General features: G+C 31.5%; 1 protein-coding gene across 1 annotated transcript in view; it reads left to right on the plus strand.

The window, feature by feature from the left end:
* The first annotated feature begins 525 nt into the window (after positions 1 to 525).
* The window catches only part of LOC148947396 (uncharacterized), a 195,064-nt gene continuing 178,315 nt past the window's right edge, over positions 526 to 17,274 (plus strand). The window contains exon 1 of the mRNA XM_089095793.1: positions 526 to 647. Coding sequence (XP_088951919.1) covers positions 629 to 647 — 19 coding nt within the window. The 5' untranslated portion in view covers positions 526 to 628. The remainder of the gene's footprint in view (positions 648 to 17,274) is intronic.

A 17,274-nucleotide genomic window follows, 5' to 3' on the forward strand; every position in this document is an offset into this window, starting at 1 on the left:
AATTTTGGTTTATATATTTTTTTATCTCAATTACCTCTTTAAAAGTTTGTGGTACGCCATTTACAATTGATATTAAGGTTGCCTCGTCAAACAGAACTAGATGGGTCAGATTTACGAAAATATGCGAAGTCAATGCCGAATGAAAGTTGTCTTTGTTATTTTTTAATCTCAGGGACTTATCTATTGAAATTTTGTGCTCATGCAAACCTTCACCTAGTTGTTGATGGGTCCTACTAATGTAAAATTTTCCACAAGAACACGGGATTCTTTAGACACCACTACACAGTACAGGGTCTGTTTTATCCTTTCCTGAGTTGAAAAAGTGTTCAACTTTCTGTTCGTTTTTGAAAGAAACAGAGAGATTACGTTTTTTTAAAATTTTTCCAAGCTTGTCATCAAATTTCGGTATGCATAGTAAAATGATGAAAATTTTTTTCTCAGATGTTAAGGTACATGAATCAAGTAGTACAAGACCCGTAGTTTGTTCTTTTATCTTTTTTAATCATTTAACTATTATATACGTTTTCGTTTTGTTGATGATATCTTTTCTGTTTGGAAACATGGACAAGACTCTCTAAGAGATTTTTTGGCACATTTGAACTCTTCTGATTCGAATCTCCAGTTCACAATGGAACTCGGAGATTCAGGTAAGCTGCCTTTCTTGGATGTTTGGATTATAAAAACTAATCCTAGTCTTGAATTCTCTATATATAGAAAGCCGACTCATAATGATTGATATCTAAATTTCTCTTTCCATCACCCTCCTTCTGTGAAAAGAGGGGTAATAATCTCTTTAGTCGACAGAGTTTTAAAAATTTGTTCCCGTGATCATATAAATTCTAAATTAAATTATGTAAAGGATATTCTTTTCTGCAATGGTTACCCAATCAAACTCATTGAAAATATAATAGTTAGACGATTAAAAAAGATAAAAGAACAAAATACGGAGCTTGTACCCCTTGATTCAGTTACATCGGCAATTGAGAAAAAAACTTTCATCATTTTACCATACATCCCGAAACTTGGCGATAAACTTGGAAAAATTTTAAAAAAACATAATCTCTCTGTTTCTTTCAAAACCGAACAGAAAGTTGAACACTTTTTCAACTCAGGAAAGGATAAAACAGACCCTGTACTGGGTAGTGGTGTCTAAAGAATCCCGTGTTCTTGTGGAAAATTTTACATTGGTAGGACCCATCAACAACTAGGTGAACGTTTGCATGAGCACAAAACTTCAATAGATAAGTCCCTGAGATTAAAAAATAACAATGACAACTTTGATTCAGCATTGGCTTCGTATATTTTCGTAAATCTGACCCATCTAGTTCTTTTTGACGAGGCAACCTCAATATCAACTGTAAATGGCTTACCACAAACTTTTAAAGAGGTAATTGAGATGAAAAAATATATGAACCAAAATTTAGCAATAAATAGAGATACTTGAGATACTTCATTAAGCCCAATTTACGACAGTTTAATCTTGAAGGACTCAATCAATATTTTCACCCGAAATAACGTAAAAGAACCTATTTGCATATCTAATGAAAACTGAAATTGTAGACCAGCTAAAACTATTGCAAGGTGAAAGATCCTTACCCAATCATCTTGGTAAATTCATTTTCATTGATTCCTGCCTGGTTTTTATTCAGTGTCTGTTCTGTCTTTGTAGGGTAAACTTCGAAAGGTTAGATTTTCGTGTTTTTTCTTTTTTTTTCTTTTTGTTTAGCACTGAGGACGACTTGGCGGAGGTCCTTGTCGAAATATTTGCTTATATTTTGTCATCTTCATGATTCGCCACTGGCTGACAAAATCCTCGTTTTTCACCCTTTTTTATTTTATTTTTCATTTTGTTACTTTCTCTCCTCTCTGAGTTTCATTTGTCATGTATAGCCGGTGTGGTCAAAGAATGTATTTGCATCACATGTAAGTGTGGTTTCACTTTTGATACATACATGAATGTACCAACTTTTTTTTATTCATAGGTGAAACCGAAGGGAAATCCTGAAAAAAGTAATTAGCCTGTATAAAAAGCGACAGAAGCCAGAAGAGTTATACTGTAAAATTTCCTTAGGAATTCCAATATGAATATAATTTTGCAATATGATTTGTTCCTGAGAGATTTTGAACTTGAAGTATCATCTAAATAAAAATATTTATTCCTCCTTGGACCCATCTTAGGTCTCTTCGTATTTGAAAATTGCAATTTTCTAATATTTTCCTCTGGTTGTTTCAGAATTAAGAAGTTTTTACAGCAGTACCAAATTTTGTCAGTGTTGCCACGTTCAACCGTAAAAGCAAATATGCGAAACTATTTAATTAGACTTTATAAAATTTTTGTCCATAAAAAATCAAACATTAACTTAGTACCATGTGTTTTCAGCTTATTTCTATTGATTTTTACCCAGGTTTCTTTTTTTTAATTTGGCACCTGCACAGTGTCAGTGTTAGGGGGGAGCAGAAGGGGCACTTGCCCTAGAAGAAGAAATTTTAAGGGTGAAAATTTTCAAATAAGCAATCTAATGGTCAAATTTCAGAAGAAATTTGAACAAAATTTTCATTTATAAACAAAATTAGTTTTAATTTACTATTTAATTAATAATTATTTCTTTTATTTTTATGTGCTTAATTTGATTATTATTACTAGTTAATCGTTTTGTAATTTTTAAAACTTATTTTCATTAAAAAAAAATTTCGAAATTAACCAAATAATAAATTATCAATTAATTAAAATAAAAAATAATTAAATAGTAATAATAATTAAATTAAGCTTATAGAAATTAGAAAAATAATTATTAATTAAAAAGTAAATTGTAACTAATTTTCCTTATAAATGAAAATTTCTGAAAATTTCACCTGAAATTTGTAGGGGAAAGGGACGGGTGATATTCTTTCAATTTTCAAAATTTCTTAGGATATAAGTGGTTTTGTAAATTTCAGCTTAATTAATTCAAACATTCAGATTTCATTTTCTTTGCCCTTAGTAATTTTGTGTTGTCAGGGTACACAACACTCACGGGTTTCTAATCCTATATTTAGGTGCTTCAGGTGCATCTAGTTCAGGTGTCTTCCGGTGCTTTAACGAGCTGAAACGCTCTTAGTAGGATTTAATTTTTTTTTTCTAAAAGTTGATTCCTTTAAAGCCCACTTTTTCAGGTTTTTTTTTGTTGGACTCTGATTTTCAACGTTACCTCATCTTGGAAGGGATAGGTAGGGAGGGACGTAGGGGATGACGTTTTGGTCAGACCTTTGTGTTGATTTTCAATGGTCTTGGTAGCAAGATAGCACTAACTAAGTAAATAGTGGAATAAGCTGTAAGTTTTTTTTTTACTTTTGATTAATTTTTCACCGAGCCATTTAGTATGGAAGAAGTTGTCTAGAAACATCAGACGGGGCTCATTCGGGTGGAAGTTGAAAGTTTTAAAGTCGTTCTTTTAAGTCACTACTGATTGAAGGGCAACCAAACCTCTTTATATATTTTTTAGAAACTGCCCCTCCTTGAATCTAGTCCCCTCCAGACCTTAGTCTGCCTCCTCCCCCAGCTGAAATTTAGTTTTGTTAAAAATCTTGTCACAACTAAGATAAGAGTACATAATTCAAGCGTCCACAGGAGTAGGTCAGTTTTCTTTAATGTACTGGTACTATTAATAAAAAAAAGCTTTTCTGAGAAAAGTAAAGAGCAAAGTTGGAACTTTAAAAGAACAAAATTTTTACTTCATGGTCTATCTAACATATATCAATAAAAATAGTACAAATAAACCAGCTTAGGATATTTCCCTGTGTTTGTAGAATTACAGAAAACTAGCGATTTACTGAAAACACAAAACAACATAGGAGGTTTGGTACAGTAACAGTAAACCATTTGAGGACAATTTTGAAATAAAGACAATTATAAAAATAAAGCATTTTATGGGGATTTCATGATTATTTTGCAGAAAATTTCAAAGTGAAGCCATCTTTATAGTATTGTACTAAAACTATTGACTAGCTTTAGAATTTGTATCATAACTTGAAATTCTCCGTTGTATAGAGAGAAGAACCAGATTTTCAGAGTTCATATTATGGTTTATTTGTATTTTGTTTTGATTAATACTAAAGCGTGTTCTTGTTTTTACAATTTAAAATTGTATATTACTCACTAATGGTATATAACTGATGAGACCAGCTATAATGTGTTTTTAAGATAATTTTTATTTTATACTGAAAGTTAATGATATCCCAGCTGTTGTAAGACTATGAAAAGCGTTATTGATCAGATTGCTGTTATGACGCTACGTACTCACTTTTGACTCCTAAATCGATATTCTTTTTCGTTCCTTGGCTTTTGTGTTTTCAGTACAGTGCTAGTTTTCTATAATCCTACAAACATAGGGAAATAGCATAAGTTGGTTTATTTGTACTAGTTTTATTGATATATGTTAGATGGATCGAGAAGTAATAATTTTTGTTCGTTTAAGTTCCAACCTCACTCTTTACTTCCCTCAGAACAATCGTTTCTTTTTTTTAATTAATCTTTACCCGTTTCTAATTCAAAACACTGCGAATTAAACATCTCAGTCACGCACTCACTTGCAAATCCTGTGGACATGGGCGGTCATAAATCTTTGAATTATTTTTGGACTCCAATTGTATTCAAACGACTCGCAGAACTGATAGACTATCTAAATTACCCTTATTGTATGACTATCTTCTTTAGGTCTGCCCTAGGATGATAGACTATCACTAAGAAGATGAAGATTTTTTGGTCTGCTAGCTACCTCTGCAACCGGATTACAAACAGGAAAAAGCCTACGGCTTTTTCTTACTATGAATAGTGAAAGCCGAACCTCAGTATAGCGCTATACACCAGACAAGTAACTTTTCAAAAGATACTTGTATTATCTTAACTCTTAGTTATTATGTACCGGTTTGAGCTTTAATAGGTTTCAGCTATAACTGATGAAACTTACATAAACCCCATTTTTAATGAAGTATAACGATCTTTTATGTGGTCTTTGTGTAAAAAATGAGTAATTAAACAGCTTTCTATGATTATCCAGTGCCTCACTAGACGAGGTGAAAAAACAGAAAAGAAAAAAGATACCTTTTATGACCTTTTATGCAGAAAATCGTAGTGCAATCAGCTTTTCTCGTTTTTCAAGCCAACAAATGGAATTTGGTTCTGATACCCGTTCTCTAAACATTTGGTGAAAAGATGATGTAAATTGTGCTCGGGTCTTGTGTTACGGGTATGCATAGCCATGAAAGGATTTTGCTAGTGTTTTTAAAAATGGAAAATTATTTAGATAGTCCGACTATTGATGAGATCCTTTTGCAGTTAGGTGTAGAATATGAAACAAGTGCTGGTACTCTAATTAGTGCCCTGAAAGGAATTCTCAGCAAGGTTAAAAAATTCCGGGAGGTAGGGACTATGAATTTGAAATTTGTGAGCGAGTTCAATTCATATATCATCAGATCAGCTATTAGAAGAAACCGCAAATCTCCTGCGCAACGAGAATGATAATCTTGAAAATATAATTAAATTTCAGCAAAAATTGAAAAATAAAGACACAGTGGCTCCATCCTCCTCTGAAAATCGTAGACCATACTCTAGCACTGTGAAAGGTCCTGAAACCTTTAATATTGTTTTTAAGCCTAGTAGTAATAAAGGTATTTAGCATATAAAAAAGAGGAACCCCTAGTAAAAATTGTGCAAGAAATTAGCAAAATAATCAGAAGATATATCAGCAAATTCTCAGCTAAAAAATCAGACAAGGCCGAGAAGGTAAAATTATTGTTGAACTTAATTCAAAACAAGATTTAAACAATGCTCTTTGTCTTTTTAATGAAAATTCAGCAGCACTAGAATATACTCTGAGGGAAGTGAAAAAACGCCTGCCAAGAATGCTTGTGAACGGTACTCTTATATTTAAAAGTAAATCAGAGTGCAAAGAATTTATAGGACAAAATAATTCAGATCTAATAAATCTTGTTATTACTGGAGAAAACTTAGAAGTGGTTACCATTGTGGAAAAAGGGAAAGCTGCAGCGTAATATTGGAAATGACCCCAAAGATCAGAGTAGAAACTTTAAAAAGAGGCCTCAATTTTGGATTTTTGCGCCTATATTGCAAGGATTATATCAACCTTGTACGATGCACCAATTGTTGCCTTTTCGGCCACAAGACGTCTCAGTGTAGGGGTGATTTAACCTGCTCTTGGTGCATGGGTGACCATGATTACAATGATAGTTCTGAATCTTCAATAGCTTAAAAATATTTTCCTATTATATAGCTAAAAAATATTTTCCTATTTTAAGTATAAATGAAACTGAAAACGAATAGAAATTAAATAAACAATCAATGCAAACAAACATACAAAATATATTAATTTAAATTAATAAACAAATCTTACAACGAGTGAAACTTAAATTGAATATGCAAATCAAGCTTGAAACGAACAAAAATCACTACAAATAAGAGTTTGGGTATAACCTCCTTCTCTCACTGTAAAAATATAAAACCTACTGTGTCATTGGCGCTTTACAGAAAACCAATTTTATGACAAATATTTACTTTTGTACTTAATATTGAAAATAAACATTAAAATTATAGTTAAATTTTGAACTGACGAGCTTTCAGCAATTAATATCATTATGCATCAAATATTCAGTTTAATTTATTAGCTCCTTTTAAAGTTGTTCAAGACGAATATGATTTCACTACAAACAAATTTTTGGATACTGCCTCCTTTCTTAACTGTAAATATAAACCAAAAGCCAACTGTGTCATTGGCGCTTAACTGAAAACAAATTATATTACAAATATTTTCTTTTCCAGTTCTTACAGCATTGAAAATTAAAATAATATTACAGTGAAATAAATTATTGAACTAATGGATCTTTCAACAATTAATATCATTATACATCAAATATTCAGTTTGATGTTGTTTATACCTTCCAAGACTGTTCAAGACGCATATATTTCTCAGTTAAGCGCCAATGACGTGATAGGTTTTAGACTTTTACAGTGAGAGAAGGAGGTCATACCCAAACTCTTGTTTGTAGTGATTTTTGTTCGTTTCAAGCTTGATTTGCATATTCAATTTAAGTTTCATTCGTTTTAAGAATTATTTATTAATTCACATCAATGGCTATTGTATGTTTGTTTGCATTGATTGTTTATTTAATTTCTTTTCGTTTTAAGTTTCATTTATGCTTCAATAGGAAATTCTTTTTTTCGTTTTAAGCTTGATTTTCATGTTCAATCTAAGCATTATTCGCTTTAAGATATATTTATTCATTTATATTATTAATTGTTGTATGTTTTTGCTATGATTGTTTATTTAATTTTAGTTCGTTCTGAGTTTCATTTATTCTTTAATAGTAATTTCCGGTCGTTTTGAGTTTGTATTTTAAAATGTATTTGTATCTTCTGAGCTTAAGTTTAAAATGGCCTTTACTTTTCTTTGAAAAAATTATTTTTCTGAAATTTTGCTTTTAATTTTAATTAACATTAAAACATATTTTCTTTATTGTTCAAGCCAAGGGACAGTTATTCTAAATTAGACAAGACGGTTGCAAAAGTATTCTCCATTTTTTGATCTGTATCTACTTTTCGGAGTTATTTGCTATTTTTTTCTATGGGACGTGATTGAATCTCACTAGGTTTCTAGCTACCGCTGCAACCCGGATAATTCCTACTAAATATAAATTCAAGTTCTTGGGCCTCAAGGATGAGTCCTAACAAATAAATATTTCACCAACTGTTAGAATTCTTTGTCATATGAACCTTTCATGGCGTAATGGTTAGAACTTGGCACTTTGAATCCTGCGATCTGAGTTCAGATCTTGGTGGTGCATTTTATAACTTGTATCTTAGTTATTTTACCACATAGACTTCTGCCGTAATTCCTTTCTTTTCAAAATTATATTAATTAAAATAGGCAAGAGTTATTTCTTTACCATAAATCTTACTAGGTTGCTAGCTACCGCTGCAACCCGGATTAGGCACTGCTGCAACCCATATATTCACAAAAAAAATTATCATTTACTATGGGCAACAGTTCGTTCTTTAATATAATCCTTATATAAAATTTTTATGTTACCAAGGGCTATAATTCATTCTTCATTATAAATTTGTTAAACCCATAAGAAAATTATTTCTTTTTTACTATCTGTTTTGCAAAATGATGTTAATAACATTTTCTTCTACAGTGTTGTACACTGTTGTACACTTGGATACACGTAGAAAAATTATTTTATTTTGAAAACAATGTATTTTTGAATTACAAAAGGCACTAGATGTAGCGATTTCCCTACTAATGAGCCATTAAATATATCTCAGTGATTTTTCGGCGCCCCACTAGCTGCACAGAAAAACGAATATATCGACCAAAAGCTGTGTTTTCATGATCTACTATATTTAATTTTTCCATGTTGTGGCTATATTTACAGGGAATTTCTCAGCATTTATGGAGAAAATCCTCGATTGAATGACTTCATGGTGTTTACTATTGACCTACGTATATAATATTGATTTCTGTGCCCTAAGAATAAAGTGTTTTAATAATGTTAGTAAATTTGTTATTGATAAAAAATTTATGTACAATAAGTCTTTGTCTTCATCTTTTTTATTTCTTTTTTTACATATAGGCAGGGTTGCCACCATCAGTAGGATTTTACTAGATCTAGTAAAAAAAAATCTAGTAAATTTAGAAAATCTAGTAAATTTCCCGAAATCTAGTAAAAAGTCGTGATTTGTAGTAAACAAAATTTTTGCTATTTTCCATGAATTCAGGGAAAAAAATTAGGGTCTATTCATTACAAAATCTGATTTCGATTATGTTAGATATTTTGGCTACTATTGCTCTCATTTTTGTGATTTCGCGTCAACCCTATGGCTTAAAAATCTCTACTTTTCTTTCGGCTTCTTCTTGATACTCGCTTTGAAAGTCAAACTATTTAAAATCAGGACTAGTATGTTTGCTTAATTTGTTTTCAGGAAATTTTCCCAGACTTTCATAACAGTTGCTACATTTGTTAGTTAGCCTTGTCCCTTTTTAAAAACGCTGCTGGAAGCGAACTTTTTCCATACTTGCCCAAGTTCTTTCTGACTCTCTGCAGTTTGCCCCATTCAAGTGTTGGAGTAGAGAGACTGTTCTTGATTTTGTCGGTCATCAAAACTAAAAACCGGAATAGGCTAAATGTCTCGAGTGTTTCATCCCTGATGAAAATGAAGCAGCTTGTTCTCAGGTAGTCAAGTGGAGTACATGACTGGGTAATCCCCAGTAATTTGACTCGGGCTATCAAGAAATTGAAACATGTAGATTCCTTCAGTAGAATTCGACACTAGTGGATACTTTAAATTCGGATGAGGCCGAGGACAATTAAACCCTTTTAAGTGCGACTTTTTTTTAATTGTGACTACACATTATTATTTTCACTTTTCAATTTGTATGATTTGCCTGACCTGAAGAATATTGACAAAATGTTTTTTTTTTAAATAATTATTGTATGTTATATAAGTTTTCTTTTTCTTGGCAGCCCTAGTCCAAGTTGAGGTGCACTTTTTAATTTAAATATTTTACAACTAAACCGGTAGCCAATTCCGCCATTTCCGTTTTGAAGTGACATAGATTGAATTGGTTTTTGATTCCCTTGAATACGAACAAGAGAGAATCCAGAAAAAATTAGTTAAAAAAAATCCTAAATTAATTGCTTTCAAATTTGCGAGAAATCTTTGTAAGCAGCTTATCCCTTATTTAAAGACCAGCCCAATTAGTGTTTTAAAAGTGGCAAATTTCCTCTAAAAAAATGCAAAATTGAAGGGTTTAGATTTCGTACCTAAAAACGGAAACTGGGGGACAAATTTCAAAAGCCGTCACTTTCAAACACACCTCAGGTTCTAAGCACTCCATCGCCTTTAGAGCTTCGTGAATATGAGATGGGGCTGTTTTTATTCCTTGATTGTTTTTTTTTTTATTTTCAATATATCTGAGTTCTATGATCCAAAGACCATTGATAAAATTAAAGCCGGGCTTCACCAGAAGGATTTCCAGAAACTAAGATTCCAGACTATTGTTGGACGTCTTGGATACACCGTAGCTGGAATATGAAGCCTATCCAGTTGTACATCCAAATAGTAAAAAAAAGGATTTTTGATCTTACAAGTTTCCAGAGTTTTCAATCATACTATGAAAACGAAAGAAAAGAGGAAAAGAGAAAAAAAGAAGAAAACAGATGTGGAAATCGTATTGATTATCCTCATATAGGAGAAATCGATGCTTGATGGTGCACGCGCAAAAATTTTAAGAGCATCTAGTAAAAACAGATTCGGTTTAGTAAATTTTACCTCTCAGATTTAGTAAATTCTTCCAGGCCAGGGTGGCAACCCTGCGTGTAGGTGGTCATCGATAACGAGTAGTTACGGTAGATAATTAGGATTCCAAATTCTTTGCGTGATAAGTCAGGGTCACATTTTCTACAATTAATTAAAAAAAAACTTTCCGAAAAAATCAGTTGTTCAAAGTAAAGTAAAGGCCATTTTAAACTTAAGCTCAGCAGATACAAATACCTTTTAAAATTCAAACTCAATACGACCGGAAATTACTATTAAAGAATAAATGGAACCCAAAACGAACAGAAATTAAATAAACAATCATATCAAAAAAGTACAACAAGTGATAATATAAATGAATAAATAGATCTTAAAGCCGGTAATACTTAGATTGAGTATGAAAATCAAGCTTGTGACGAAAAAATACTTTCCTATTGAAGGACAAATAAAACTTATAACGAATAAAAATTAAATGAAAAATCAATGCAAACAAACATACAATAGATATTAATGTAATTTAATAAATAAATCTTAAAATGAGTGAAACTTAAATTGAATATGCAAATTAAGCTTGAAACAATCAAAATTCCCCACAAACAAGAGTTTGGGTATGACCTCCTTCTCTCACTGTAATAGTCTAAAACCTACTACGTCATTGGCGCTTTACTTAAAACCAATTTTGTGACAAATATTTTCTTTTGTACTTATCTCTGAAAATAAACATTAAAATTATAGTAGCATTTTGAACGGATAAGCTTTCAGCAATTAATATCATTATACATCAAATATTCAGTTTAATTTATTGCTTTTTTTAAAGTTGTTAAGGACGAATATAGTTTCCCTACAAACAAGTGATTGGATACTGCCTCCTTTCCTAACTGTAAATACAAACCAAAAGCCAAATGCGTCTTTGGCGCTTAACTGAAAACAGATTATATTGCAAATGATTTATTGGAAAGTTCTTGCAACATTTAAAATAAAAATGCAAATGAAGCAAAATAAATTATAGAACTGATGGATCTTTCAACAATTATTATCACTATACATCAAATATTCAATTTGATGTTGTTAATACTTTCCAAGACTGTTCAAGACGCATATAGTTTTCAGTTATATGCCATATAGTTTTCAGGGCATAACTTAAAACCCTTGCTCTGAGGGTTGTGGGGGAGTGTCCTCCTCAAAAATATTTTTTCTATCTGGAAATCAGTAGAGTAGTACATACCATTTTGCTTGAAGCTATAGGAATTACCATGCTATTTGCTTGAAGCTATAGAAAAAACATTTCCAGGGCATGTACCTATGGATTTGCTTGCCTTTCCTTGGTTCCTTTCCAAGCGAGCGGGGATTCCCCACTGGTTCCTACACATTGCAAAAAAAAACGTGGATGCTACACTCAGAATTGTTTGATTGACATTTGCAAAAAGGGATAAGGGATTCGCGAATTGAACTGTACGAACGATCTTATTTGAATAATAGGGAAAAAACAGAGCTAGATAACACTTGCGAATGGGATCGTATGAAGAGGGAGAAAAAAGGGTTAAAGTGATTAGCAGTTAAGGTAACCCTGAAGAGCATGTTAATTCAGGCAATTTGTTATAAATTTGGAACAATATCAATCTATGGAAATGGTTAACGATGATAAAATGGTCTTATGACTTGACCTAGCTTTACTTCTTCGATGTGTTCCGTATAATACACAAGTGGCGTTTGAACAGTGTTGTCAGTTTAAAATAGAGTCTAACGTTATAGTATACTAGAAATTTGATACTAAGAGAGATGTAGATGGCAAGAAAAGAATTTTAATAATGGATAGCTTTACTTCTTCGATGTGTTCTGTATAATACACAAGTGGCGTTTGAACAGTGTTGTCAGTTTAAAATAGTCTAACGTTATAGTATACTAAAAAGTTGATACTAAGAGGGGTGTAGATGGCAAGAAAATAATTTTAATAATGAAATTCAGAACAAACCTTAGAAATCCTTGCGAATCAAGTAGTAAGGTATTTGTGAGTACGAACCGTCAAGGATCATTATCACCAACGATCCTAACGAGCAGAGACATCAACCCCCCAAAGGTTCCCTATCCCCAAACTTGAAAGGCACCCCCTCCCCTCCAACATTTTTGCCCCCCCCCCCACTTTTTTTTGGATTTTTTTTTAATTTTTTTTTAATTTTTTTTTATTATTTTCTTTTTTTTTAACATGATATATATATATATTTTTTTTTACATGTCTTCGAATGAGATGAAACATACTTAAAACATAACAAAAAATCACAGTTACATTCTTTTGATTTTTCCAAGTTCATTTTGAATCTCTTTCGTTGAAATGCAAGAGTTGGAACATTTCAGTTGTGTTTTTGTCGTGGTTTACCTTGTCACAGTTACATTCTCTTGATTTTTCAAAGTTCATTTGAATTTCTTTCATGAAATGCAAGAGTTGGAATATTTCAGTAGTGTTTTGCTGTGGTTTACCTTGTCACAGTTACATTCTCATGATTTTTCAAAGTTCATTTTGAATTTCTTTCATTGAAATTCAAGAGTTGGAATATTTTAGTAGTGTTTTGTCGTGGTTTACCCTGTCATAGTTACATTCTCTTGATTTTTTAAGTTCAATTTGGATTTCTTACATTGAAATGCAAGAGTTGCAATATTTCAGCAGTGTTTTGTCGTGGTTTACCCTGTCATAGTTACATTCTCATGATTTTTTTAAAGTTCATTTTTGATTTCTTTCATTGAAATGCAAGAGTTGCAATACTTCAGTAGTGTTTGGTCGTGGTTTACCCTGTCATAGTTACATTCTCATGATTTTTTTAAATTTCATTTGAATTTCTTTCTTTGAAATGAAAGTGTTGGGATATTTCAGTAGTGTTTTGCTATGGTTTAACTTGTCACAATTAAATAATCTTGATTTTTAAAAGTTCAATTTGAATTTCTTAAGTTGAAATGCAAGAGTTGGAATATTTCGGCTGTGTTTTGTCGTGGTTTACCCTGTCATAGTTACATTCTCATGATTTTTTTAAAAGTTCATTTGAATTTCTTTCGTGAAATGAAAGAGTTGGAATATTTCAGTAGTGTTTTGCTATGGTTTACCTTGTCATAGTTACTTTATTATGATATTTCAAAGTTCACTTTGAATTTATTTCTTTGAATTGAAAGAGTTGGAATATTTGAGTAGTGTTTTGTTGTGGTTTACCTTGTCATAGTTACATTCTCATGACTTTTTCAAAGTTCATTTTAATTTATTTCGTTGAAATGCAAGAGTTGGAATACTTCAGTAGTGTTTTGCTATGGTTTACCTTGTCACAGTTAAATTATCTTGATTTTTAAAACTTCATTTTGAATTTCTTTCGTTGAAATGCAAGAGTTGGAATATTTCAGTAGTGTTTTGTCGTGGTTTACCCTGTCATAGTTACATTCTCATGATTTTTTTCAAAGTTCATTTTAATTTCTTTCGTGAAATGAAAGAGTTGGAATATTTCAGTAGTGTTTTGCTATGGTTTACCTTGTCACAGTTACATTCTCCTGACATTTCAAAGTTCACTTTGAATTTCTTTCGTTGAAATGCAAGAGTTGGAATATTTCAGTAGTGTTTTTGTTGCGGTTTACAATGTCACAGTTAAATTTTCTTTATTTTTCAAACTTCATTTAGAATTTCATTCGTTGAAATGCAAGAGTTGGAATATTTCAGTAGTGTTTTGTTGTGCTTTACATTGTCACAATTACATTCTCTTGATTTTTCAAATTTCATTTTGTATTTCTTTCGTTGAAATGCAAGAGTTGGAATATTTCAGTAGTGTTTTATCGTGGTTTACCATGTCACAGTAACATTCTCTTGATTTTTCAAAGTTCATTTTGGATTTCTTACGTTGAAATGCAAGAGTTGGAACATTTCAGTAGTGTTTTGTTGTGCTTTACCTTGTCACAGTTACATTCTCTTGATTTTTCAAAGTTCATTTTGAATTTCTATCGTTGAAATGCAAGAGTTGGAATATTTCAGTAGTTTTTTGTTATGGTTTACCTTGTAACAGTTACATTCTCTTAATTTTTCAAAGTTCATTTTTAATTTCTTTCTTTGAAAGGCAAGAGTTGGAATATTTATGTATTTTTTTGTAGTGGCTTTCCTTGTCACAGTTACATTCTCTTGATTTTTCAAACTTCACTTTGAATTTCTTTCGTTGAAATGCAAGAGTTGGAATATTTCAGTAGTGTTTTGTCGTGGTTTACCCTGTCATAGTTACATTCTCATGATTTTTTCAAAGTTCATTTGAATTTCTTTCGTGAAATGCAAGAGTTGGAATATTTCAGTAGTGTTTTGATATGGTTTACCTTGTCACAGTTACATTCTCTTGATTTTTCAAAGTTCATTTTGAATTTCTTTCGTTGAAATGCAAGAGTAGGAATATTTCAGTCGTGTTTTGTCGTTGTTTACCTTGTCACAGCTACATTCTCTTGATTTTTCAAACTTCATTTTGAATTTCTTGCCTTGAAATGCAAGAGTTGGAATATTTCAGTAGTGTTTTGTCGTGGTTGACCTTGTCACAGTTACATTCTCTTGATTTTTCAAAGTTCATTTTGGATTTTTTTCGTTGAAATGCAAGAGTTGGAATATTTCAGTAGTGTTTTGCTATGGTTTACCTTGTCACAGTTACATTCTCTTGATTTTTCAAAGTTCCTTTTGAATTTCTTTCGTTGAAATGCAAGAGTTGGAATATTTCAGTAGTATTTTGTCGTGGTTTACCTTGTCATAGTTACATTCTCTTGATTTTTCAAACTTCATTTTGTATTTTTTTCGTTGAAATGCAAGAGTTGCAATATTTCAGTAGTGTTTTGTCGTGGTTTACCCTGTCATAGTTAAATTCTCATGATTTTTTTTCAAAGTTCATTTGAATTTCTTTAGTTGAAATGCAAGAGTTGGAATACTTCAGTAGTGTTTTTCTATGGTTTACCTTGTCAGAGTTAAATTATCTTGATTTTTAAAATTTCATTTTGAATTTCTTTCGTTGAAATGCAAGAGTTGGAATATTTCAGTAGTGTTTTGTCGTGGTTTACCCTGTCATAGTTACATTCTCTTGATTTTTTAAGTTCATTTTGGATTTCTTACATTGAAATGCAAGAGTTGCAATATTTCAGCAGTGTTTTGTCGTGGTTTAACATGTCACAGTTACATTCTCTTGATTTTTCAAAGTTCACTTTGGATTTCTTTCGTTGAAATGCACGAGTTGGAATATTTCAGTAGTGTTTTGTCGTGGTTTACCCTGTCATAGTTACATTCTCATGATTTTTTTAAAGTTCATTTGAATTTCTTTCGTTGAAATGCAAGAGTTGGAATACTTCAGTAGTGTTTTGCTATGGTTTACCTTGTCCCTGTTAAATTATCTTGATTTTTAAAACTTCATTTTGAATTTCTTACGTTGAAATGCAAGAGTTGGAATATTTCAGTAGTGTTTTGTCGTGGTTTAACCTGTCATAGTTACATTCTCATGATTTTTTAAAAGTTCATTTGAATTTCTTTCGTGAAATGAAAGAGTTGGAATATTTCAGTAGTGTTTTGCTATGGTTTACCTTGTCACAGTTACATTCTCCTGATATTTTAAAGTTCACTTTGGATTTATTTCATTGAAATGTAAGAGTTGGAATATTTCAGTAGTGTTTTGTTGTGGTTTACCATGTCATAGTTACATTCTCATGATTTTTCAAAGTTCATTTTGGATTTATTTCCTTGAAATGCAAGAGTTGGAATATTTCAGTAGTTTTATACCGTGGTTTACCATGTCACAGTTACATTCTCTTGATTTTTCAAAGATCATTTTGGATTTCTTACGTTGAAATGCAAGAGTTGGAATATTTCAGTAGTGTTTTGTCGTGGTTTACCCTGTCATAGTTACATTCTCTTGATTTTTCAAAGTTCATTTTGAATTTCTTTCGTTGAAAGGCAAGACTTGGAATATTTCAGTCGTGTTTTGTCGTGGTTTACCTAGTCACTGTTACATTCTCTTGATTTTTAAAAGTTCATTTTGTATTTATATCGTTGAAATGCAAGAGTTGGAATATTTCAGTAGTGTTTTGTCTTGGTTTACCCTGTCATAGTTACATTCTCATGATTTTTTTCAAAGTTCATTTGAATTTTCTTTCGTTGAAATGCAAGAGTTGGAATATTTCAGTAGTGTTTTGCTATGGTTTACCTTGTCACAGTTACATTCTCTTGATTTTTCAAAGTTCATTTTGAATTTCTTTCGTTGAAATGCAAGAGTTGGAATATTTCAGTAGTGTTTTTCGTGGTTTTCCTTGTCACAGTTACATTCTCTTGATTTTTCAAACTTCATTTTGAATTTCTTTCGTTGAAATGCAAGAGTTGGAATATTTCAGTAGTGTTTTGTCGTGGTTTACCCTGTCATAGTTACATTCTCATGATTTTTTTTTCAAAGTTCATTTGAATTTCTTTCGTTGAAATGCAAGAGTTGGAATACTTCAGTAGTGTTTTGTTGTGGTTTACCTTGTCACAGTTACATTCTCTTGATTTTTCAAACTTCATTTTCAATCTCTTTCGTTGAAATGCAAGAGTTGGAATATTTCAGTAGTGTTTTGTTGTGGTTTACCTTGTCATAGTTACATTCTTTTGATTTTTGAAAGTTCACTTTGAATTTCTTTCGTTGAAATGCAAGAGTTGGAATATTTCAGTAGTGTTTTGTCGTGGTTTACCCTGTCATAGTTACATTCTCATGATTTTTTTAAAGTTCATTTGAATTTCTTTCGTTGAAATGCAAGAGTTGGAATACTTCAGTAGTGTTTTGCTATGGTTTACCTTGTCACAGTTAAATTATCTTGATTTTTAAAACTTCATTTTGAATTTCTTACGTTGAAATGCAAGAGTTGGAATATTTCGGTTGTGTTTTGTCGTGGTTTACCCTGTCATAGTTACATTCTCATGATTTTTCAAATTTCATTTGAATTTCTTTCGT

Source organism: Artemia sp. Qi Xiang Cuo, chromosome 10 (assembly GCF_049724085.1).
Source record: "Artemia sp. Qi Xiang Cuo chromosome 10, ASM4972408v1, whole genome shotgun sequence".
Taxonomy (NCBI): Eukaryota; Metazoa; Arthropoda; class Branchiopoda; order Anostraca; family Artemiidae; genus Artemia; species Artemia sp. Qi Xiang Cuo.